This window comes from Herpailurus yagouaroundi, unplaced genomic scaffold, assembly GCF_014898765.1.
Source record: "Herpailurus yagouaroundi ecotype Mexico unplaced genomic scaffold, PumYag 215, whole genome shotgun sequence".
NCBI lineage: Eukaryota > Metazoa > Chordata > Mammalia > Carnivora > Felidae > Herpailurus > Herpailurus yagouaroundi.
In genome coordinates, this window is record NW_024412446.1 from 4,099,822 (window position 1) to 4,125,709 (window position 25,888).

General features: G+C 42.5%; 1 protein-coding gene across 4 annotated transcripts in view; it reads left to right on the forward strand.

The window, feature by feature from the left end:
• The window catches only part of MYO1D (myosin ID), a 357,287-nt gene that overhangs the window by 187,754 nt on the left and 143,645 nt on the right, over positions 1–25,888 (forward strand). For all 4 annotated transcript variants that reach the window (XM_040455227.1, XM_040455229.1, XM_040455228.1 and 1 more), the window contains 3 exons: positions 8,957–9,180; positions 14,686–14,830; positions 15,377–15,481. In XM_040455227.1, coding sequence (XP_040311161.1) covers positions 8,957–9,180; positions 14,686–14,830; positions 15,377–15,481 — 474 coding nt within the window. The remainder of the gene's footprint in view (positions 1–8,956; positions 9,181–14,685; positions 14,831–15,376; positions 15,482–25,888) is intronic.

Consider the following 25,888-nt stretch of genomic DNA (forward strand, 5'->3'; position numbering starts at 1 on the left):
CTTCTTGTTACATACTAACCTGCTATTCTGGTAAAAACATTGGCACTGGCACTTCGTAAATAGTACTTTAAGTCTTTCTTCATTTTATCCTTCATAGAATATTTAAGTTGAAGAAGAATAACTTGGGAAGATGTTACTGTCTTTGAGTCTTTTTAAAAAAATAACTCCTAGGGGCGCCTGGGTGGCGCAGTCGGTTAAGCGTCCGACTTCAGCCAGGTCACGATCTCGCGGTCCGGGAGTTCGAGCCCTGCGTCAGGCTCTGGGCTGATGGCTTGGAGCCTGGAGCCTGTTTCCGATTCTGTGTCTCCCTCTCTCTCTGCCCCTCCCCCGTTCATGCTCTGTCTCTCTCTGTCCCAAAAATAAATAAACGTTGAAAAAAAAATTAAAAAAAAAATAATAACTCCTAGAAGAGGTCAATCCTTCATTAATCAATCAGTCATGAAATATCCACAATAGGATGCAACCATCATATTCTACAGTAGTTCCCCCTTGTCCACAGGGGATACGTTTCAGTATCCCCTGTGGGTACCTGAAACCATAGATAGAACTGAACCCTGTATATACTGTGGGTTTTTTCCCCATATGTACATACCTGTGATAAAGGTTAATTTATAAAAAAGTACGTAAGAGATTAATAACCATAACTAATAATAGAGCAATTATTATATTATAAAAGTTATATGAATATGGACTCTGTCTTTCAAAATATCTTATTGTGCTGTACTTACCCTTTTTCTTATGATGATATTATGAGGTGATAAAATGCCCATGTGATGAGATGAAGTAAAGTGAATGACATTGACCTTGTGATGCAGTGTTAAGCTACTATTGACCTTCTGATGATACCTCAGGAGTACCGTCTGCTTCCACACCGTGGTTGACTGTGGGTAACTGAAAACGCAGAAAGCAAAACCATGGATAAGGGTAGGGGGAACTACTGTAATTTGATGGGGTATGTGGATAGATTTTGTGGATTTTACGGTTTGCTTATAGTTCAACCTGTTACCTAAATAAATTCTTCTCTACAACTCTTTAACAATCAGAAACTGTCAGAACTCTGCCAGAATAACTATCTGGGGGAACTTAAGTTTAGAAACATAGGAAAGATGCTTCTCCCAAAAGTTGTCCCTAGGCATGGAGGGCCTTGGGAACTGAAATTTTGAAGGGTTCTGGTTGTGGAAACCAAGAGAATATCCAATTCAGAGTACTGGGGAACTGTTTGAGAACAGGACAGAAAGGGCACAACCCCCATGAGTACTAGAAAACAAAAACAGAAAAACAAAACACAGAGAACCGGGGGGGGTGGGGGGAAGGAAAGCTGACCTGTGTTTATTTCTGAGACTAAGCTGAAGATCCATAATTGACCTACTTCTTAATAGAGCATAACCTAGAATCCTACATATTTTGCAAAATGGATCTTGTACTTTAATGACAGCCAGATGTTGCTTTGAAATGCCTGACCACTGAGGAAGTATGCACCAGAGGAAAACATGGTAGAATTAAGGTTGTGTTATAAAAACATCTGCTTAAACATGACAGACTGTGTTTATATCCACTCCCTCTCAAAACCCCTAAATGAGCAGTAAGGGATAAAAATGGTAGAAACCCACAAGGACAAATAGAACCATCGTAGCAACAACATCAACATAATTTTAGAAGTAAGTGGATGTGTGATTAGTCCCCCAAGCAGGTGGAGAAAGCTGACATCTAAGTGCCTGCAGAGAAGAAGGCAGACAGGTAAGCCAGTTTACCCATCCACAGGGCTGTAGAAAATTCAGGAGTGGGAAGGGCCAAGAACCTCTGGAGGTAAGGGTAAGGAGGAGAGCTGAAGGAGGAAGTTGGTTGACAACCTGTATGAAAAGCAAAATAAAGGTCTCCTCCCAGACCTCACAAAGCCAGGTGACGACCTCAGTCTCATTCTGGTAGAAGAAGCTTACTCTGAAAAAATAGAATCAGAGAAGCTCTCGGCTCTGGGGAACACCAGGCACAGTGGAGGAGAGGAGTCAGGCACCACATTGAAACCAAGGAAATTAAGTGAAAATCTGGATTCTAAAGATTCCCCACCGCCCCACCCCCACCCCCACCCCATGCCTCTTTACTCAGAATTCTGGCAGCAAAGAGGAAAAACACTAAGACACTGACATTCTGGAGTTCCTCACAGATGGTCCCCACCTAATTACTCTATGTATTAAAGCTCCCATTCATAAAGCACATACACAGATTTTTTGAGTGGCGTTCCGTAATGGACGGCCAAAGATCCCCAGACATTTGGACATTTGAGGAAGGCCTCTAGCACAAAAGGCTGAGACCAAGACAAATGGGAGAATAAGGGACTTAGAAGTAATATACAATGCAGGGAGCAGTGTAAAAAGTAAAACCATGATTCATATTCACAGAGAGGAAAAATGAGATGTTGCTTTTGTTAACCAAGAGCAATGTGCTTTTTTTTTTTCAACATTTATTTATTTTTGGGACAGAGAGAGACAGAGCATGAACGGGGGAGGGGCAGAGAGAGAGGGAGACACAGAATCGGAAACAGGCTCCAGGCTCTGAGCCATCAGCCCAGAGCCTGACGCGGGGCTCGAACTCCCGGACCGCGAGATCGTGACCTGGCTGAAGTCGGACGCTTAACCGACTGCGCCACCCAGGCGCCCCAAGAGCAATGTGCTTTTAAAAGAAATATTTGGAGAACACAGATAAGCTCTTGAAAATGGAAAACATGACAGCCAAAATAAAAGATTTAGTATGAGGCTTGGAAGATGAAGGTGAAAACATTCATTCGTTCAGCAGGTACTATTGAGAGGCTACTGTGTCCTTGACATTATTCTAGGCAGTGGTGTATCATCCGTGAGCGAAAAAGACAAAGAGCTCTTGGCCTGGTAGAGCTTACATTCCAGTAGGAGGAGAGTGTAAACAGTGCAATAATACATGAGTTCCATGGTGTTGCAGAGGGTCAAGTGTTAGAGGCAGGAGAAAAAACAGAGCATGGTAAGAACAGAGAGTGCCGGAAGGGGAAGATGGAGACAAGTTGAATTTTAAATGGATGGTCAGGGCCAGGCTCACTGGGAAAGTGACCACTGAGCAAGGATGCAGAGAGAGAGAGTGAAGAAGTTGGCCGTGTGATATCTGGGGGGAAGATCATTCTGGGCAGAGGGAGCAATTAGCAGAAAGGCCTGGACTCGGGGCGCCTGGGTGCCTCACTCGGTTAAGCATCTGACTTCAGCTCAGGTCACGATCTCGCGGTTCGTGAGTTCGAGCCCCATGTCAGACTCTGTGCTGACGGCTGGGAGCCTGGAGTCTGCTTTGGGTCCTGTGTCTCCCTCTCTCTCTGCCCCTTCCCCCACTCATGCTCACTTGCTCTCTCTCTCTGTCTCTCTCAAAAATAAACATAAAAAAAAAAAAAAAGAAAGAAAGAAAGGCCTGGACTCAAGAGGGTGCTGGCCTGTGTGAGGGGTGTTGGTGGAAGAGTTGGGGGGGCGGGTAGCTGGGAGTAGATGGCAGGGTGGCTGGCCTGTGTGGGAGGGGGGGTGCCAGGGTGGCTGCAGTTGGCGAGGGCAGGGGGTAGGTAACCACACCAGAGAACGTGGGGCCTTGTAGGTTAGTGTGGGGGCTTTGGTTGGCTGTTACTCAGGGAAATGCAGATCAGGGAAATGCAGAATGGTGGCAAAGTTTTAAGCAGAGAAGTGACATGATCTGATTTTGGTCTTGAAAGGATCACTCTGGCTGCTGTGTCGGCAGAGTCAACTACAGGGGGTAAAGGTACACAGGAGAGGAATTGGATTCTCTCAGTAGCACGGATGTATCCACTGTTCTCTGATGGTCTCTCTTTGTACCTGGGCTATTCCCAGTCAGCCTCTCTGTTTGCCTCTGTCCTTTTTCCTACCTAAGAAATGACTTGCTGGCCCTCTCCCCTGTCAGCCTGCCCTCTGCTTTATATCTTCGGATCAACTTTCCCTCCCAGATCCCACTGTGTCTCCTTCAGCTTTCAGCTTCCACTCTTGCATCATATCCTAAAACACATAGTATCTAGTTAGTTCCTCTTTAATGTTAATAGCGTTTTAACAACGGCCCCTTTGGCTCCCTTGTTTTTTTGTTGAACCTCTCTAGACATATGCAAATAAATATTAAACATTTGCTTATTGCATGTAACATTTAATTCTCTGCTTTCTGACATTCCATCATGAGGCAAAGTCCTCTACAGGCACAAGCTTTATATGACTCTCGAAAAACCCAACAGCTTAAGCTGCTTTAAACAAAGAGGGAAGTGGGAAAATCAACAACATCCCTCCCCTGCACAGACTAACAAACTCTTATGGGAGTATATCTGTTTAAACCAAATATGCTTAGATTACAAGGAAAAATACATGAATAATTTTCTTCATGTAGTCCTTTTCCTCTGTAGTTTTTCAATGCTACTTTTTCTCTGAGTAAAAAAACTAAAGCCTAAGGGACTTCTGATAAAGTTGGCACTATACCCGCAGGCTCTCAAAAATTTCTTTCCCCATAATTTGCTGAAATTAACAAAAATGTAGAACTTCCAAAGAACATGCTGTGAACCCCAAAACCAAGAAAAGATCCCAACCTCATACCATTAGCTGAGAAATGCCACCCAGAAAAAGAAAGGTACTAAAGGTACTAAAAAGATCAATACATTCTTTTTTTTTTCTTTTTTTTTTTCTTTTTTTTTTTAATTTTTTTTTCAACGTTTTTATTTATTTTTGGGACAGAGAGAGACAGAGCATGAACGGGGGAGGGGCAGAGAGAGAGGGAGACACAGAATCGGAAACAGGCTCCAGGCTCCGAGCCATCAGCCCAGAGCCCGACGCGGGGCTCGAACTCACGGACCGCGAGATCGTGACCTGGCTGAAGTCGGACGCTCAACCGACTGCGCCACCCAGGCGCCCCATAAAAAGATCAATACATTCTTCAAAGAGAAGAGCAGAAGATGGAAAAGTACAAGGAGGGAATTCTGAAAAGTCTCACTGCTTTCGCTGGTGTTGGCATTGAGTATAGGTGTGCCAGAGGGAAGGCTTGGAATAATCCACACCCGTCTAGGGATCCCTTCTTCCATCCAGAAGACATTCTCCCTCAGGCAATAAGAGTCCAGAAGGTTTACCATCCTTCCTTGCCTCTGATATATCAATAAGTGGGCAAGGAATAGGGGAAGCGCCTATTAGAAATAATATTAGGGCTGAATCAAGAGAAAGCTCCACAAGACATGGAAAAAAAGAATAGCTGACCTCCATCAAGCTGCGAGATTACAAGACACCCCAGACTCGGTGAAGCAAACTTCTGGTGCATTTCTTTTCTTTTTCTTTTTCTCTTTTTAATGTTTGTTTTGAGAGAAAGAGCCAGAGTGTGAGCAGGGGAGCGGCAGAGAGAAAGGGAGACACAGAATCGGAAGCAGGCTCCAGCTCTGAGCTGTCAGCACAGAGCCCGACGCGGAGCTCGAACCCGCGAGTGAAATCATGACCTGAGCCAAAGTCGGACGCTCAACCGACTGTGCCACCCAGACGCCCCTGGTACATTTCTTTACTCTTAAGGAAGGAGCTCGATGGCAGCTACCTCAAGCCCCAGCTCTCTTTTCCTTCCTCTTGGGCAACCGGGAGACTAAATAAAGCATATAAATAATGGACATCTGGTCCACATCACAGGTGGAAGAATGAAACAATACCCAATCCAACACTATTTGGGGGCAGTTAGTAGGCTGAGAAAGAATGGCTCACATTCATTAGAGTTTCCAGGACGCACGGACACGCGACTGAGGCAAAAAGTCTTCACATACAAAAAAGTAACACAGCCCGCTGATGACAAATAAAGAATAGTCATAACTACCCGTGCTTATTGAGTACTGGCTATCTACCAGGCATTGTTTTTTAAGGGTTTTATGTGTATTAACGCCTTCAATCTTCACAGTACGGGTACAAGCTAAGCACCATTGTCATCTCTGTTTCACAGGTAAGAAAACTAAGTCAGAGAAGTTAAGAAGCCGGCCCAAGTGTACCCAGGGTTTGAACGCAGGCATTCTGTGTCCAGAGCCTGTTCTCAGCCCCTCTGCTCTTGCCCTCCAAGACACAGCATTTTAGACAACTGGTTTACTCTCAAGGAAATCAAAGAGAACAGAAATTTACAGGATATGCACCCTTTCTTGGAAGCTATTGGAGGGAGGAAAACCAAGAAAAAGGAAGACAAATCCTCGGGGATCCAATATGGAAGAGTAGTTTAAAAGGTTTCTGGGATAGGAACTGTGCCCTAGGCCAAAGGGGCATAAAGGATACGGGGAATATCAAAGAAAAAGACAGGTGATGTACTCAACAATCAGAAAAGTCATCACTGATCATTTGATGGATCTATTAGAGCACCGTCCAAAATTAGCAGTAGGTATATAGAAAGTAAAGCAGGTTTTTAAAATGAGTCAGTTATTAACTATAAGCAAGCACGGATTTACATGACAAAGTAAAGCGCAAAGATAGAGCGAATCTATATGTAACATATTTAGTGTATATTCTATGTAAATCATTTGTGCATTATATAATAGTATAACGTGTAATGTAAATACTATCGACTTAAATGTTTGATGTGATTATTATTGGGATGATAAAGGAGAGGTAAGAGGGAGGTGAGAGAGCCAAATCACCAATGTCTATAATCTGGATAATGTCCAAAGGGATCAACCAAGAAATAACAGTATATGTGCATTATTTGTTACTACTGGAAGCAGTAGTTAGAACAGTTGTGTGGACTGAGACTGTGAGGTGGGGCAGTGGGATCAGGTGGGCGAAAGGAAAAGCTGCTGTCTTTTTAAATCAGCATTTGATTTGTAAAATACCATGACTTTTTTAACTAGGCAAAACCCAAAGAAGCCAAAAACAAAGATGAAAGTTGTTAAACGTTAAAACCTCCCCCTGAAGAAGCACTTACTTATAAAATGCTTCCCCCCCCCCACAAATTACTAAAGAATTAAACCAAAAACATTTTAATGAGAAACTCTGTGAACCCTCCTTAAAAATTAAAAATTGATTTCCTATACAGGTATGGCTCCAGGGAGTCTCAACTGCCTTTCTGTTAAAGAGGAAAACAACCAACAAAATGAAACTTTGAAAATTGTGTTTTGTTTAAGAAATTGAATCACAGACTTCCACCCTGTAATTGTATTCTTTTGGTTTTTCAAGATGCTAAAGAAGGGACCTTTATTTTAGCACTAGGGTGGAGGCGTAACAAAGCCATCTGCATGATGGATTTGGCGACGGGGAAGAGAGCCATTTTGGCTAAAAAGGGTTGCTGTACTGACGCCACGTGCAGAAACAAGTTTTCCCTGCCTCATGGTCTTTATATATTCTGTTTATACGTGAGCTCTAGGTTCCCATCGCAAACTGCTCATGTGTCATGTTTCCCTTACATAGCATGGCTTTTCTTGACTCGTTGGTTCCTCTTCGGGGTCCCTTGGTGACCTTACATGTCGCTTGCAAAAAAAAAAAAAAATCTATCCGTATCGTTCAGCAGGCTGAAAAAAGGAGAACATCGCAAGCACGTATGATATGCCAGTTTAGGAGTCGGCATGAAGAAATCCTAAAATGACTGTAATAAAGGAGGCATTACACAAGGTTTTCTGAGAAATTGGTGGGCACAGGTGGGGATTTAAGAGGAAATGAAAGAAACCTGAGGGAGTCTGGAAGCCCCATACTGTGGGCTTTGAACTAGAGGTTGAAAATCTTGGTCCTGGGAGGCTGGAGACGGGGTGGGGAGGGGGGGTCGATACCAACAGCCCAGGAACTGGAACGGCTAATTAATTAGCAGCAGTAACTATCAACCAGAACATGATGGCAGTGTGTACGAGCAGTTTGTTGAAAAAAGTGATGCGTGTAGTTTGGGGTCTTGGAGACTGTAGTAGCAAATAAAGAAGAGAAAGGGGTTTATGCTGGAAGTCTTGTAGAAGGAGTAAGTTTTGGTGGTGGAGGGGAAAAGCCAACAATGAAGTAGAGATTATGCCAAATTCCTTTTTACTTCAGAAACTGAGAAGTACAGGAATGTGGGCAGAGGATCCTGAAGGAAAAGCATAGGTACCTCTGACTTCACCATGCTTGGGTAAAGCAGGCACAGAGACATTTATATATTGTGATTGATTTCTGAGCACAGAAAACATGTTAAAAGATTCTTGGTCATCTGGTTTACCCTTTCCCTGGGATTACATATAAATTTCGGGATTACATCTAAATTTACACAGCACCTGGGGAGGGGAGCCACACAGGCTGTGTAGAAGTCCGTTTGTAAATGCAGCGTGAGGGGACACTAGCGGCCAGTGGTGTAGTCTGTGTAAAGCTAGGTTTCATTAGAGAACTGTAGACGTTGATGGCTTTTGGTTCTGACTCATCCTGCTTCCTTTCAGCATCCTTAAAATATTTGTCCAGAGGGGCGCCTGGGTGGCTCGGTCGGTTAAGCGTCCGACTTCGGCTCAGGTCATGATCTCACGGTCCGTGAGTTCGAGCCCCGCGTCGGGCTCTGTGCTGATGGCTCAGAGCCTGGAGCCTGTTTCAGATTCTGTGTCTCGCTCTGTCTCTGCCCCTCCCCTGTTTATGCTCTGTCTCTCTCTGTCTCAAAAATAAATAAATGTTAAAAAAAATTTTTTTTTAATTAAAAAAAAAAATTTGTCCAGAGACATTTGCATTTTGGCTTTCTTCTCTTCATGACTGTTCAAGGACTCTGCTTCAGAGTCAGCACACAGCCCGGTGGACGTCATGAACAGGTAGACCGCTGAAGCCAATGACCAACGTGACTCCTGGCGCCATCTGTTGGTGGCAGGCAGAACTGACGTGCTTTGTCCCTGCCTGATTTTGTTGGCAATACGCAAGATCCCACGTTGGTACTTCATAAGTAGAGGAGCGTATACAATTCAAAGTCATGTACTACTGACTGAGCCAGCCAGCAACACTTTTCTCTTTCTTTCTCCGTTGTGAAGGTGTGGCGAGGCACGCTGGCCCGCATGCGGTACAAGAGAACCAAGGCAGCTCTGACGATTATCAGATATTACCGACGTTACAAAGTGAAGTCCTACATTCATGAGGTTGCCAGACGCTTCCACGGCGTCAAGAGCATGAAGGACTACGGGAAGCACGTGAAGTGGCCAACCCCACCTAAAGTTCTTCGCCGTTTCGAGGAGGCCTTACAGGCAATTTTTAATAGGTAAGAGCCTGCTGCTTCCATTTATGGTAACACACTTAATATATAAAGTCACAAATCTGAGACCGTGGTATTGGCCCAGCCGTCTGCCCATGTGACTTTTACCTCATGTCTTCAGGTCTGAAGGTTTTGCTTTCAAAGGGCATCTGTTTACCTCTCAAAATAGCGGAACCTGTTTGTATTTTTCCCTGTGTCAGCACACAGATGACAGCAGTGTGCACAACCCCTGAATCATGCCATAGTTAAGCTATTACATGCTATCTTTTTCTTTTATGAGCAAGAAATAACTATTTATTAAAATCACTACATAAAACTCAAACCAGAAAGTCTGTTAATCCTTTGCTTCTCTATCCTGGTTATGAAACATACCAAGGAGTTTATGAAACATACCGATGCCCACATCCTGCCTCCAGAAAGTCATGTTTAACAGAACCAGGGAGGGGGGCCCAAACAGAGGTCCTTTTTTTTTTTTCTTTGAGGGAGAGAGGGAAAGAAAGAGGAGTGCAAGTGGGATAGAAAGAATCTCCAGCAGGGTCCACACCCAGCACAGAGCCTCACGCAGAGCTCGATCCCACGACCCTGGGATCATGACCTTGGTTGAAATCAAGAATCAGACACTCAACCAACTGAGCCACCCAGGCGTGCCAAACAGAGGTTCTTTCTAAAGTTTCCCAGATGACTTTAAAGTATAAGGGGGAATGCAGTTGTTTTAAAGCAACCTTTTTTTTTTTTTTTTTTAACACAGTAAATAAACACCCATGTAAAATCTAATATCTTTTCAGCTGATCTTCGTTTTTGGCAGGCTGCCCTGAATCTGAGTGTGTAGTTAGTTACTCACAGCTCCCTCCCCTTCATCATGTAGCCTGTTTGTTGCCACCGGGCACCAGTTACATTTAGCTGTGGCTTAGATACAGCCGTCCAGTCACACACACTAAGCTAGCAGTCTCAAATGTGGTCATGTGGCATTGGGGTATTTCCCAAAGAACACGATGAAATAATTGGCCTACTGAATGTAAAAGAACTAATTTCTAATTCTGTGCTAAATCAGATTTCATCTTCTTTTAGAGTTAGCTCTGTATAACTGGTGGCAGATATCAAAAGATGTTTAAAAATGCAGAGGAAAAAAATGCTTTAATATGTATCCTATTTGCCTTCTGTAAAAAGAAAAAGAAAAAGAAAGAGGAATGATATCTCATAAAAAGGAAAAAAATCAAACAGTAATTACTGAAAGCAAAATTACCTCTGTTCTCAGATCTAATACGATCAATGTTCACTGTAAACCTTGGCAGGCTTTTTAATGCACAGGTAAGTGTTTTTCATGAATGGTATCTGTAACCTGCACTTTTGACATAATTTAAAAAGTAGCTAAGCTGTACGTGAATACATGCTCACTGTGGTTTTTTTTAAGTGATAAAATACGGAAATGTATAGGATATCAAGTTGAAATTCTCCATACCTCCTCTCCTCTCCTCTCCTCTCCTCTCCTCTCCTCCATCATATTTCCTTCCCCTGAGAAAATCACTCATTAACAGTTAGTTTGCACCCTTATATATGTCTGTGTCTGTGCGTTTACAAACACATGCCCCCGGGTAAGGGACAGCATGGTATAATGGTTAAGAACACAAACCCTGAAGCCTGGGTCCATGTTCAGTCTCTGTTGCTGCCTGGTTGTGTAACCTTGGGCAAACTAGATAATCTCTCTGTGCCTCAGTTTCCATACCGTATTATGGTAAAAGTAGCATAATAGTAGTACCTGCTTGTAAGATTGTTGAAAAGGTTATGAGTAAATAGATGTATGAAGCGTTTCAGATAGTAACTGACACATAATAAACACTGTAGAAATGTTTGTTCATACTAAGAGTGTGTATGCATATCACATATCATTTGAGACTTTTTTCCTCTCTTTTTTTACACAAATAAGGTTATATGACTACTTAAAATTTTTGGAGGGGCACCTGCGTGGCTCAGTCGGTTAAGTGTCTGACTCTTGATTTCAGCTCAGGTCATGATGTCAGGGTTCAGTTCATGAGATCGAGCCCTACGTTGGGCCCTATGCTGGCAGCATAGAACCTGTTTGGGAATCACTGTCTTCCCTCTCTCTTTTTCTCTCTAAATAAATCAATAAATTGAAAAAAAAAATTGGGGGGGGGGAGACCTGTCCATGACAAGAAAGATCTATGTACTATTTTTAATTGCCACCAAGAATTATTGATTTGACTGTGTCGCACTGTGACTTGTACAGTCTTCTTTTTAGATTTTGATGGTTTTGTATATGGCCTATAATTGATTAATTATTGCAAAATTCAGTTTATTCGTTTAGCATATACTTACTCCAGGCCAACTGTGTCATGGTCACTGGCCTGGGTTCCAGGGATATGGTGACAAAAAATAAAGATATAAGAGATAGTCCCAGCCTTCTTGGGGCTTAGGTTAATGAGCACTTTGAAAATAACGCATCTGCTGTGTCTGCTAACCTTGCTCACACACAGACACACACGCATGTGCACACACACTAAATGAATCCTGCCAGTTGTGTTAATCTCGTCCAAAGGCAGACTTTTTCTGTTAAGGGCCAGATAATAAATATTTTAGGCTTTATGGGCTACATATGGTCTCTGTCACATATTTTCCTTTGTTTTGCTCTGGTTTTGTCAAACATGTAAAAACTATTCTTAGCTCACGAGCAGCTCAAAACCAGGCCATAGGCTGAATTTGGCACAGACTGTGGTTTACCAACCCCTGATGTAGTCACTGTATCCTACTTAATTTATTCTTAACTTTTTTGATCTGTGGACTACTGAGAAATTAAAGGATTCCACTCTGATCATGGGTTTTTGTTTGTTTTGTTTGTTTTCTAAAATCGCAGCCTGTCTAATCATGGTTAAGCTCGCTCCTGTTCCTCACAGTAATTCTTTTCCATTCTGGAAAGACTGGGAGCCTTCCTCATGCTCAGCTTTGCCCCCCTTACCATGTTGTCGAGACTGGCGATTTTTATGGCCTCCATAAACATGTTGTTGGGGGCTACATAGGTTTACAGATGACAGTTTACTTATCAGATGCCCAGCATGCCTCTGGAGTCAGTCACGTGTAGGCCTTGTCCTGGGCCACTGTGGGTAGTGAAGAAGGGACAGACGGACTGGGCACTGAGGCCGAAAACAGACCAGCAGATAGAGCAAAGACGTCCCCCCACTGAGAATAAAATTTGGACCTGAGGGCTAATTGGGGCAGTTGCTCAGCAAGCCGCTTAGTGTTGTAGGATGTGCCCGTCACCAGTTGACCTTGACTGTGACCACCAACTGCTCCCAGCCTGTCATTCTGCCAGCCTTTTGTGGAATGACCTTAGGACAGTCTGTCCCATTGGAGTGTCACTTGGCCCCAGAGAGCAGAGAAGAGGATTTCACTCTTAGGCTGAGCCTTTACTTCTTCCATGGCTGTTGTTTTTGTATCCTGCTACCTTTGACGCTGTCTGCTGCAGCAGATGGCCCCATCTCACCACGGGCAGCCATTCTTTGTGCAGAGAACTGGCACATCTCCCACCGTGAGATCCTTCACCGCCTGTCCTGGCCACCAGCCCTGGCTACTTCAGGCCCAAGGACTGTCCGTGCCATTTCTGCTGAAGGGGTTCCTCTCCTCCCACCAAGTGGACCGCACAGTCCAGCACTGAGCCACCTCACCAGCAGCTCGGGCCCGTCTGCCTCGAATCTCTAAGAAATGCTTCATGTCTTTCAGTTCATTGATATCGTTCTTGTTTGCTGGTGCTTCTACAAAGTTTTTCCTCATTTTTATATTTATTTGGTTATTTCAGTAGGAATTTAAGAGAGAAAAACAAACCTTTAGGCTCAAGTCACCCTCTTGAAAATGGAATACATCTTGGGGAAGTCTTAGATGGAAGCAGTCTAATATTTCGTGTACCTACTTAGGGGAGAGAGCACCGCCTCTCCATGTTAGGTGCGTCTCATCCTCATGTCCTGAGGAAGCACAGCCAGAGAACCACCGGCCCGATTACTCCATCTGATAGAAAGAGGTTCTGGGGGCACCTGGATGGCTCAGTTGGTTAAGTGTCTGACTCTTGATTTCGACTCAGGTCATGATTTCATGGTGCGTGAGATCGAGCCCCGTGTCAGGCTCCGTGCTGAGCATGAAGCCTGCTTAAGATTCTTTCTCCCTCTACCCCTGCTCTCTTTCAAGGAGCAGGAGAAGGAGGAGGATGAGATGGAGTTGGGCATGTTGTTATTCTGGGTTTGCTTCCATTCCCCTGCTTTAAGACGGCATAAGTGCATGTAGGGCTCAGATGGCTCTGATAGAATAAAAGCTTTGTGCTTGTTTTTCTCAATCAGGAATAGATTAACTTATGTTTTTAGTTACTTGGGCCAACAATCTGAGTCGTCTTTAAATTCTCCCTTATTCTCTTGCTCCCACATCTAATACATCGGCATCTCTCCTGGCGTGTCCTTCAAAACACATCTTGGCCCAACACCTGTCTCTGCCTCTACCATTCCCTCTGCAATCCCAGCCATTGATCTCTCCCATGTGCATTACACAAAGAGCCTCCTACCCACTCCAGCCTTCTTTCACACAGCAGTTGGGGTGATCCTGTAAAGCAGGGGTCAGGTCATGTCCCTTCCTTGTTCGGAACCTTCCAGTGGCTTCTAGTCTCATTCAGAGTAAAGGCCAGAGTCCTCACAATGGCCTCCGTGGCTGTGTGGATCTGTCCCTGGGCTCCTCTCTGGCCTCCCCACCTGCTCCCCTCCCCCACACCCTTCCTGCTGCAGCTTCACAGGGCTCCTCACTGGTCCCCCAACCCACTCAGCAGGTACACACTTTAGAACCCTTGCACTACTGTGCTCTTCCTGGAGAAGACGCTCTTGTTCAAATATCCACGCACCCCCCTCACTTCCTGAATGTCTCTGCTCACAGGTCCTGATCAGTGGTGCCCCCCCAGACCTCCCTATATCAATAACACCCCAAACCCGTTCCTGCTCTCCACTGCACCCCTGTCCTTCCTTCGTTGCCTGAGTTTCTCCATAGCACTTAGCACGTCACTCATGCTTGTTGGTTTCTTTGCTGTCTGTCCCTGCTTCTAGAATGTAAGCACCTAGCAGAAAGGACCTTTATCCGACTGTTCACTGCTGGGCCTCCACCGCCCAGCATCAGGAGTTTAGTAAGTGCCTAGGAAGCATTTATTGATTGAATGAGTGATGAATCCAAACTCTCTGTGCTCTAACCTAACTGTTAGGAGAACCCATGTATCAGGAAGTTCTAGTTGCTTTCCAAACACACAAATGACAAAGAAAGTTATGCAAATCTTTGTCTAACAAGCTCTGTGTATATTTTGGAGACCTTTGATTTTTGTTTGTTTGTTGTTGTTGTTGTTGTTGTTGTTCTTGTTGTATTGAGTAGCATGCAAGTACTTTGGTTTAAATTCTGCTTAATGGCAGCTCAGTTATTTTGGGGAATGAATGGGATTAGGCTTGTAAATCCTAATATATTTCGTTTATTGACTTACAGATGGAGAGCATCCCAGCTCATCAAGAGCATGCCCGCCTCTGACCTGCCCCAAGTCAGGGCAAAGGTTGCAGCCATGGAAATGTTGAAAGGCCAAAGGGCCGACCTGGGACTGCAAAGAGCCTGGGAGGGCAACTATCTTGCTTCGGTACGTCCAGGAGAACAAAGTACAATCGACTCCTGCTCCCTTTGCAGGAAGGATTTACAGAAAGGGAAGAATTTTTCTGCAAGAATTTGTGGAAAGAACAAGACACCTACAGAAACTAAACTTCTATAAGTGATAAGATACTAAACAAAAAGATTTTGTTGCTTCTAAATGTGCAATATTTGATGTTTCCCCTGCTTTAAAAAAGGTTGTCTGTGTCTCTGTGCCATATGTATTAGGTACACTCCACAACCTAATTTTTACACATTTAAACATTCCCTTGCATAAGTCAGCAGCAATTTTTAATTACCACCTTTATATTAATTATTCCCAAAGCAACATTTCATTCTCCCTCCCATCCCTTATTTTAAAAATTTTATAGGCCCTCCGGTATTACTGTGACACCCCTTTAGCTGCTCACCATCTGGAATGGGAGATAAAAGTATGTGTGTGAAACTGAGCATGGTTACAAAGCAGGCAACCGAAAGATTCCCTTTTCATCTAAAATGCTAAGCAGACTCATTTTGTCATGTTTCCTTTTTCTTTCAGAAGCCAGATACACCTCAGACCTCAGGCACTTTTGTCCCCGTCGCAAATGAACTGAAACGGAAGGACAAATACATGAACATCCTCTTTTCCTGTCACGTCCGTAAGGTGAGGCGGGCTTGAAACAGACCTCCACGGGAAGAAAAGATGCATTCAGATGAACTTAAACTAGCCGTGACTGCAGGAAGACATCACACAAGGTCCATCCCTAGCTACACCACCAGTGAGCTCTGCCTGCCTTTGGGGAGGCATGGGTGTAATGGCTGATGTGACTTCGGCTTCAGGGATAGGTTCTGAAGCCTTTGTAAGGGAAGTGGAGATTTTTGGTAACTGTCTCTAGGGAGGAACCTCCCCGAGATCAGGGATTTGTATTTTACTGCATGTGAGTCTTTCCTAGCACGTGCCAGTCTACCTTGCATTTCATGGGCATTTAGTACCTTTTTTTTTAATAATTATTTTTAATATTTTATTGATTTTTGAGAGAGAGGATGAGAGAGTGAGCACAAGTTGGGGAAGGGCAGAGGGAGGAGGTCAGAGGATCCAAAGCAGGCTCCGGGCTGACAGCAGAGAGCCCAACACGGGGCTCAAACTCACGAATCACGAGATCATGACCTGAGCTGAAGTCGGATGCCCAACCGACTGAGCTACCCGGCACCCCAGATGGTCATTTAGTATTTTTTTATACATGTTTTATTACTATTTTCAAGGAGGGGAGGGAGGAAGGACATAGGTTAGAAAAAGGAGAAGGACAGAGAATTTGGGAGGTGGGGGAAGGGGGAAGTTATGAACTATGAATATAGTTGCTTATCTGAGGCAACACATGGGTGTGGACTGTTATTTACCTATAGATGATGGCCTTGGGGCAGGCAGAAGTGTGGAAGTTGGAGAGTGGAAGGCAGGGGACATAGTTGGTTTTTTAAAATTGTAGAATACTTGTTTTCAAAACATACAGAGGACATTGCAATAATTAATAAAAGCATTGTGCAAAATTAAGCAAATAAACTTCAAAATATTAATGAAATGGGTGAATTTAAGAAAAATATTTCCTAGCTTGACCCCAGAAGAAATATTGACAAATATGCCCATATATTCCCAAAGGAGGAAAGAATTATCTCATAACAAAAGCCCAGGTTTGGGTGATTTTACAGTTGTTTTCTTTCAAATCTTGAAACAATACACAATTGCAATATTATTCAGGTCAAAATAATGAAATATTTTTCCATTGTAAGTTTGGCAAACTTTAAGGTGTTAATAGCAACCAGTGTATGCAAGAATTTAGAGGAAACACTGTTGGTAGGAGGCCTTTTGAGTGAATAGTTTGGCAATAGCTATCAAAAATTTAAATGCTCAGACCACTTAATCTAGGAATTCCACAACTCAGGATTTATTGTACAATATATTCACACGTATATCCAAAAATAGAGTTTTATATGTTGTAACAGCCAAAAAACTGGGAAAAAATTACATAAATATATGATTAGACAAACAAATTGTGTATGTGCACCGTAGAATACAGCGTAGCTACAAGATGAACAAAAGAGGGGTAAATGTTAAAGAAACTTGAAACCATGGTTTTCCAGTCACTCACATCAAGCAAGGGAAGACGGCGATTCTTAAGATACAAGAAGTAAATGAGTGAGCCCTGCAGTTAGCTGGTTTACTTCCTTGAGAGACTTTCTAGTCTGTGGATGAGTGGGGAAGCCAAGGCAGAGCTCAGTAGACTCCGCTAGTGAAACAAGAGAGCTGAGCTGGGAGACATCACACAGCTGGAGTTTGCAGAGCAGAGAGACAGAGAACAGCATGCTGCATAGGGGGACCTCTAGATAGCCTCAGAGGGTCCACAGCAGGTGTTCATCTGGGCGCTGCTCAGCATGTGCATGTGAAGCAACTACCCAAGGTCAGAGAAACAACCACCCCAAAGGGTAAGAAGCAACAATGGCCAGCACTCACCAAGGGTTGCAAATAGTACCTGCTCCCACCAACCTTTGGAAAAACCTCATGATTCATTGGATACCAGGGAGAGTACAGACAGAAATCTTGGCATTGCTCTTAGGGAGTAATTAGCCCTTGACTAAATGCTGCCCTAATCCCAGCCAGCAAATCTTGAAAACATGACCCAAAAGAACCATACAGTTTCCAAGAAACCTGTGCCCCAGAACAAAGCTCAAAAATATTTATGGGAATACAAACTCTTTAGCACCCAGAAGATAAAATTCAGAATTCGTGCCATTGGATCCAAAATTACCATGCTTACAAAACAGCAGGAAACTACAACCTATAATGAGAAGAAAAGTCCGTCATTCGAACTGATCCAGGACTGACATAGATTATAGAATTAAAAGACAAGGTCAGGGGCACCTGGGTGGCTCAGTCAGTTGGGCATCCAACTTTGGCTCAGGTTGTGATCTCATGGCTCGTGAGTTCGAGCCCTGTGTCGGGCTCTGTGCTAACAGATCAGAGCCTGGAGCCTGCTTCGGATTCTTGTCTCCCTCTCTCTCTGTTCCTCCCCTGCTCACGCTCTGTCTCTTTCTCAAAAATAAATGAACATTAAAACAAAAAAACAAAAGACAAAGTCATTAAAATAATTGTTATGCATATGTTACGGATAGGGATAAAAAACAGCCTCTAAGGTCTTTTTTTTTTTTTTTAATTCACTTGATGAGGTTAACAGCAGTGTAGATATTGCAGAAGAAAGATTTGTAAACTTGAAGATACAGCAATAAAAGTACCTGAAATGAGACACAGTGAGAAAAGGGGGAAAAAAAAAAGCTGCCACCGCCTTAAAAAAGAGCAAAAAATTAGGACCCTGCAAGACAATGTCAAGTGGCCCAATACACGTGCTTGTGGAGTCCCTGTAGGAGAGAAGAGAAGGGGGAAATTTAAAATATTTGAAAAAATAATGGCTGAAATTTTTTCAAATTTGATGAAAACTGCAAACTCTTAGACTCAAGAAACTCAACAAACCCCCAACACAAAGCAACATGAAGAAGGCTGTACCAAGGCACAACATGATCAAATTGCTTAAAAGTAGTGATAAAGAGAAAAAAGAGGGGCACCTGGGTGGCTCAGTCGGTTGAATGTCCAACTCTTGATTTCGGCTTGGGTCATGATCTCACAGTTTTTGGGATCGAGCCCCACATCGGGCTCTGTGCTGACAGTGCAGAGCCTGCTTGGGGTTCTCTCCCTCCCTCTCTCTCTGCCTCTCCCCTGCTTGCTCATGCTCTCTCTCACAAAATAAATAAGCATTTTAAAAAGAAAAAAGATTGAGGAGAAAGATGAGGCTGCATCAGATTCCTTGTCAGAAAACAATGCAAATGAGAAGATAGTTGGATGTGAGAGCTTCTTGTACTGAAAGAAGACAAAGGCTGTCAACCTAGAAGTCACCACCCGCCGAATACATCTTTTAAAAACCAAAGTGACACGGGGGCGTCTGGTGGCTAAGTCTGTTAAGCATCCGACTTCAGCTCAGGTCACAATCTTACCTTTTGTGAGTTTGAAACCTGGGTCAGGATCTTGCTGTCATCATGGAACTTGCTTTGGATCCCCTGTCCCCCTCTCTCTAAGTCCCTCCCCTGCTCATTCTCACTCTGTCTCTCTCTCTCTCTCTCTCTCCCTCAAAATAAATAAACTTAAAAAAGATTTTAAATAAATAAACCAAAGTGAAGTAAAGACTTCTTCAGACTTATCCAAAAATATGCATTACAGGAAATGTTAGAGAATGTCCTTCAGAGAGAAGGAAAGTGATTCCAGACGGTAATATGGGGCATACACCAAGGAATGAAGAGTAAGGGGAATGGTGGCCACATGTGTAAATAATATTTTTCTTATTATTTAAATTTGGGGGGGCACCTGGGTGACTTAGTTGAGCGTCTGACTTCAGCTTAGGTTGTGATCTCCCAGTTCGTGAGTCTGAGTCCCACATCGGGCTCTCTGCTGTCAGCACAGAGCCCACTTTGGATCCTCTGTCCCCCTCTCTCTCTGCCCCTACCCCACTTTTTCTCTCTCTCTCTCTTTCTCTCAAAATAAATAAATAAACTTTCAACCAATCAATCATTCGATCTCCTGAAAAGACAATTGCATACCAATGCTCATAGCATTCTTCACAGTAGTTAAGGTAGAAACAACCCAAATGTCCATGGACAGATGAATAAAGAATACATGTATCCACACGATGGAATACTGTTCAGCCATAAAAAGGAATGAAATACATGCTACAGGGTGGATGACCTTGAAGATATTATCTGAGTGAATAAGACACAAAAAGACAACGATTGTATTACACTTATGTGAAGTAATAGATTAGTTGCATTAATAGAGAAAGAAAGTAGAATAGTGGTGACCCCGGGCTGGGGTATTCAAATATTCTGAGGAAGAAGAGATCACCTCAATACGATACAGACTTTTTAACAAAATAGACAGTAACTTTTTTTAAACTCCGAATGAAATAAACATCACCAAGGAAAGCTTGTTGGCAGTATGTTGGAGTCTAATTCTGAACTCATAGATCTGGAAACTCTTTTAGAAGTAGACCTGGAGTTGATCAGACAATCAAGAAATGGCTTTTGCTGACCAGAATCAGACACAAAACCATATATAAGCCACAATGTCAATTGGTGAATTTCACAACAGAATGTATCATTTTATTGAATTCTCATATCTACTATCTAGGGTACTCCTTTCTAGTATCAAGCTATATGAGAAATTAGTAATCAGAACAGTTGACCAAAGAGCATTGAATGGTTGTAAGAATTATGTCATCTACTACGGAAAAACCTGATGTCTGATTCTGTCGTTCCAGTGATGACAGTTTGATGTCTGACAGCATGTCTCTACCTGGATCCTGCTGGATAAAAGCTGAAAAATTCTTAGTCATGCTCCTGTGTTTCTAAATTCAGTGGAAAATAATATTTCTTCACACTATGCCTTAAATAATTTAATTTTTTTTTATTTGAGTATAGTTGACATGCAGTGTTACATCAATTTCAGGTACAACATAGTGATTCAACAACTGTCTACATTGTGCTATGCTCACCACAAGTGTAGCTATCATAGGTCACCAAACCACACTATTACAATATCATTGACTGTATTATCTATGCTGTCCCTTGTATTTCCATGACTTTTTCATTCCATAACTGGAAGCCTGTTTCTCCTACACCCCTTTATGCAAATGCCCATCCCTCTCAACCCCCCTACCCTCTGGCCACCATGAGTTCGAGTTTGTTCTCTGTATTTATAGGTCTGACTCTGCTTTTTGTTTATTCGTTTTTTATTTTTATTTTTTAAATATTTTTAATGTTTATTTTTGAGAGAGAATGATAGAGTGTGAGCAGAGGAGGGGCAGAGAGAGAGAGGGATACACAGAATCCAAAGCAGGCTCCAGGCTCTGAGCTGTCAGCACAGAGCCCAACGTGAGGCTCAAACCCACAAACTGTAAGATCATGACCTGAGCCAAAGTCGAAAGCTTAACCAACTGAGCCACCCAGGCGCACCATTTGTTTTCTTTATTAGGTTCCACATATGAGTGAAATCATATAGTATTTGTCTTTGTCTGTCTGACTTATTTCACTTCACATAATACTCTCTAGGTTCATCCATGTTGTTGCAAATGGCAAGGTCTCATTTGTTTTTATGGCTGTGTGATATTCTATGATAGATATCTCACATCTTCCTTATTTGTATAATACTGCAGTAAACATAGGGGTGCAAATATCATTTTGATTAGTGTTCTCATTTTCTTTGGGTGAATAACCAGTAGCAGAATTATTGGATCATATGGTATTTCTATTTTTAATTTTGTGAGGAATCTCCACAGTTTTCCACAGTGGCTGTACCAATTTACATTCCTACCAGCAATGCATGAGGGTTCCTTTTTCTCCAGACCCTCACCAACACTTGTTATTTTTTGTCTTTGATTCTGACCATTCTGACAAAGTGTAAGGTAATATCTCATTGTGGTTTTGATTTGTATTTCCCTGACGATGAGTGATGTTGAGCATTTTTCACGTGCCTGTTGACCATCTGCGTACATTTGGGAAAACGTTTGGGTCCTCTGTCCATTTTTTAATCATATTGTTTGGTTTGCTGGTGTTGAGTTTAGATAATGCCTTTTTTAGAAACTTATCAATCCCAAGGACATGCCAAAGTAAACTTGGTATGATTTCAGTAAAGCCCTTTCCTTTCTGCTTTGAGTCTTTCTGAAACGACCACTTTCCATTAACTACAGTTATAAAATGTCCTTAAAGGTGGGAGATGTCTGCAAATAGCTGCCTTCACCAATAATGTGTTTTCTGTTGGTCTAACTCTCCAGGGGAACTTTATCTCTGGCCCCCTGTGGTGGTGACTAAAACTATAAATAGATTCTTTGGTTGAGGATTGCAGCATGGGGAATAGAAAGAAATAAGATGAGATCTCATCCAGTAGTGAGTCTGTGAGCCAATTTTTCTATTACTTTATGAATTTAAGAGAAAGGAAAACAGTGTTCCTATGCCATAATTATTTTAATTAACTTTGAATTTATAAATTTATATATACATGTTAAAATTTTCTCTCTGCCACTTAGATTCAGCTAGTTACGCAACATAAAGCTCTGTCCTTGGTACATGATGTCCTTGCCACTCACTTGCTCTGTTTTAAGGATGATTTGAGTTGTTAAAACCCAAGGTAGAGATTTATGACCTGTTCTTAGAAATTCCATTTTTATGTAAAAAGGACTGTGATATTTCTAAACAGCACTTCAATAACATTTCTGCTTTGAGGTTTTTGTCTTCTGGTTTCCAGGTTAACTCATGGACCCATCACAGAAGGAAAGTCCTCTCCACTTTACCAGTGTGCTCTGTTGTTGTTGACTCTTGTGTGAACTCATGAAATTATGCAACAAGCTTTTCTTTTTCTCATGTTCTTGTGCAACGCACATGTATTTCCTCATGAGATTTTGCCCAAGAGGAGGGACTGCTTTTACTTATTATTCAGGATCCACTGTAGATGCTCTGTAGTCTCCATACTCTAAGATGGATACAAATGATGAGTGGATTAGTGTTCTCCAACATGAGTTTCACAGGCCAGTGTTGTGTTGAATGTATGTTAATTTGTCTTTAAACAGGATTCCTTGTATCATAATTGGGAAACGCTGGGTTCAGCAGTTAAATATACTCTTTTAAGGGCAGAATTCTCAGAACCTTTAATATGTTCACGGGTTACGAGTATCCCTGGGGAGGCCATGGTTTGCAGCGTTCCTCAAACCTACCTGACTTGGAACCCTTTCTTTCACGAAGCCTCATCTGAGGCTGGTGTTGTGTAGAACCACTTAGAAAAAGTGCTGACACAGAAGCTCCACAGTCACCTTGTTTCAAGTCTTCTGACAAGGGCCACCTCCCTTTCATGGCAAAAACCATTGCTGTGTGAAGTAAATAATTACTACCAAGAGTAGTAATTGCCACTTGGACTCTAGTTTCCTCTTAATTACAGATACCATCTTTCTTCAAGTCGAAGGCTGAAAAATATGCTTTGGTTCGAAAAGAAATGTTTAGCAAATTGACTTATTTCTAAAACTATGAGGCAGAAGGGAGGAGACCATAAAATTCAAAAACCTAAATTTGAGTTTGCTGTTTCCTACCCTGCTGTGTCCCGTCTTACCTGTCCTAATTTAGTTAGCTGTGGATCCTGCCAAAGGTAACGGTGTGTTCAAATTTATCTCTGACTGCTTCACTTGCATCTTGAAAATGTGGTCTTGGGAGCAGGGATGGAGACTATATAATCACAAGTGTGGCTTCCCCTTTACCTTGGGGGGAGGGGGGAGGCGTTTAGTGTTCTTCGTTGTTTTGTTTTGTTTTGCTTTGCTTTTCCTTCTGAGGAACTTTTTCCACTGAGGAACATGACATTATAGTGGTTCAGAAATTTTTTGTGCTCAGTTTTGATTTAACTATTCCCCAAATCTAAGATTGAAGCATCCCAATTAGCATATAGATCATTCCTTGTTTATGAAATGTTCTGAGGTTAATTCTACCTGTTAGGGAAAGATTTACCTACAAACATGGGCATACTCTGACTCTCTCTGGCACTCTACAGAATCACACAGACATGTACATTTTCTCCCTATCCCATTATCTAGATTTATTTTCTTTTATGTGAAATTATTTTCACGTGTTAATTTCTTATCTATCTCAACTACTAGACTCAGATTCTTATTATAACCAAGGGCTTCATGTCGTTCCTTTGTATATCATCAGCAGCTTATAGAGTGCTCAAAAATGCACATGGCAGGGCACCTGGGTGGCTTAATAGGTTAAGCATCTGACTTTGGCTCAGGTCATGATCTCACAGTTCGTGAGTTCAGGCCCCACGTCAGGCTCTGTGCTGACAACTCAGAGCCTGGAGCCTGCTTCGGATTCTGTGTCTCCCTCGCTCTCTGCCCCTCCCCCACTCACACTCTCTCTCTGTCTCTCAAAAATAAATAAATGTTTTAAAAAAATGTACATTGAGGGGCGCCTGGGTGGCTCAGTCAGTTAAGCGTCTGACTTCAGCTCAGATCATGATCTCACAGTCTGTGAGTTTGAGCCCCGCGTTGGGCTCTGTGCTGACAGCTCAGAGCCTGGAGCCTGCTTCAGATTCTGTGCCTCCCTCTCTCTCTGCCCCTCCCCTGCTCATACTCTGTCTCTCTCTGTCTCAAAAATAAATAAAAACATTTAAAAAAATATTTTTAATGTACGTTGCAATTTTGGGAAAAAATTATCAAATTATTTAATTTAAGGAAATGTTTACCAGTATAATTTTTTTTCTAATTAATAGGAATCATGTGTTGGATTTTAAATGTAGGAAAAAATGGGGCACCTGGGTGGCTCAGTCGTTTTAAGTGCCCGAATTCAGCTCAGGTCAGGATCTTGCAATCCATGAGTTCGAGCCCCGTATTGGGCTCTGTGCTGACAGCTCTGAGCCTGGGGCCTGCTTCGGATTCTGTATTTCCCTCTCTTTCTGCCCGTCCCCAACTCAGCTCTGTCTCTATCTCTCAAAAATGAATAAATATTGAAATAAATAAATACAGTCTTCTTAAAATGTAGGAAAAATTAATTCAATATCATTTTTAGCTGTCCGATTGATTATAGAAAGACCCTTTTCTCCATGAAAGTGTGAGTCTATTTTTAAGGGTAGCTACGACCAAGTAATACGGAGTTGCAAGTACAGACACAAATGTTTCTCCTAGATCCACCCGGGACGGTTCCCAGGGCCGGTCAGCATTCTGTGCAGAGTATTGTAGTGATGGCTGCTGCTGAGGATCCTGCCCTCCAGAGACATAGACTCTGAAGGAAAAGAGTAACTCATGGGACAGACACTTCATGAGATAAAAGAAAATGTGCAAATCAATCTCAACAGTTCCAACCAGAAGAAGAAAATAATTCCAGATGAGCAATCCATGCGCTTCTACAGTGCGTGCTATGTTAGGGAGCTTTTGATTAAAAAGATAGCTTAACTGATAGTCTTCCAGCCTCAGAAACAAGAAGGACAGAATCCACAGTTCCTCTTTCTTCAGTGCAGAAATGGTTTTCCAAGACCAAACCAGGCAACGGGGACTTCAGCTGTTGAGCAAACGTGCTTTCATTTGCCACTGGGGAAATCTGTTTCACACATTACGCAACCTCCCCAGTGTGCTGCTGTATTTTCTAGTCTGACAGTTCTTATCACCAACACTGACTGGCTCACGTGGGGAAGAATGCCTCTTGAAATTATCTTGTGGGGTTAAAAGTGCTCTCAAAACCAACAGATGAGTAAATGCTACAAGTCTCCCACTTTGGTACTGGGTGCTGCAAGGTGTAAGAAAAAAGCCACCATGTGACAGTGACCCTCAAGGAGCTTCCGGTCTGGCTGGAAGACAGAATTACTGTCTGTGAAATAATAAAGCGGTAAATAAGAATCAGCCCTGGATATTTGAGATGCTACACTGTTTTGCTTCTGTAGTTGTGTTGAGGTATACAGTTCAGTGAGTTTTGGCTGGTGCGTACACCCATGTAAATCACAGCCCTGTCCCAATATAAAACATTCCCATCACCCTGAAAAGCCCTCTCATGCCCCTTCTGAGCCAAGCCCTACCACCACCAAAGGCAACCACTCTTCTGAGTACTTTTACCATAAAATATTCTGCTGTTTCTTGACCTTCATTTAAAAAAAAAAAAAAGATTTTTACTTTGTTTTGAAGTAAATTTGTAAGTTTTATTTATAACTGTTTTGCTAACTTATTTTTGGCTACTTTACAAGGGAAGCAGCTTTTTTATATACTTCCAATTTTAAGATAATCTGAGTAATCTCTTATACTGGCTGAATTACTTAAATCTAGATTAGTGAGGTTATAATCAGATTATCACAAGTTTCGTGAGTAAAATCAATCTCCTGTGCCAAACATAGCTTCAACTATAAGTTTAAAAACACAGTGTTATAGGGGCGCCTGACTGGCTCAGTCGGTTGAGCGTCTGACTTCAGCTCAGGTCATGATGTCACGATTCGTGAGTTTGAGCCCCCATGTCA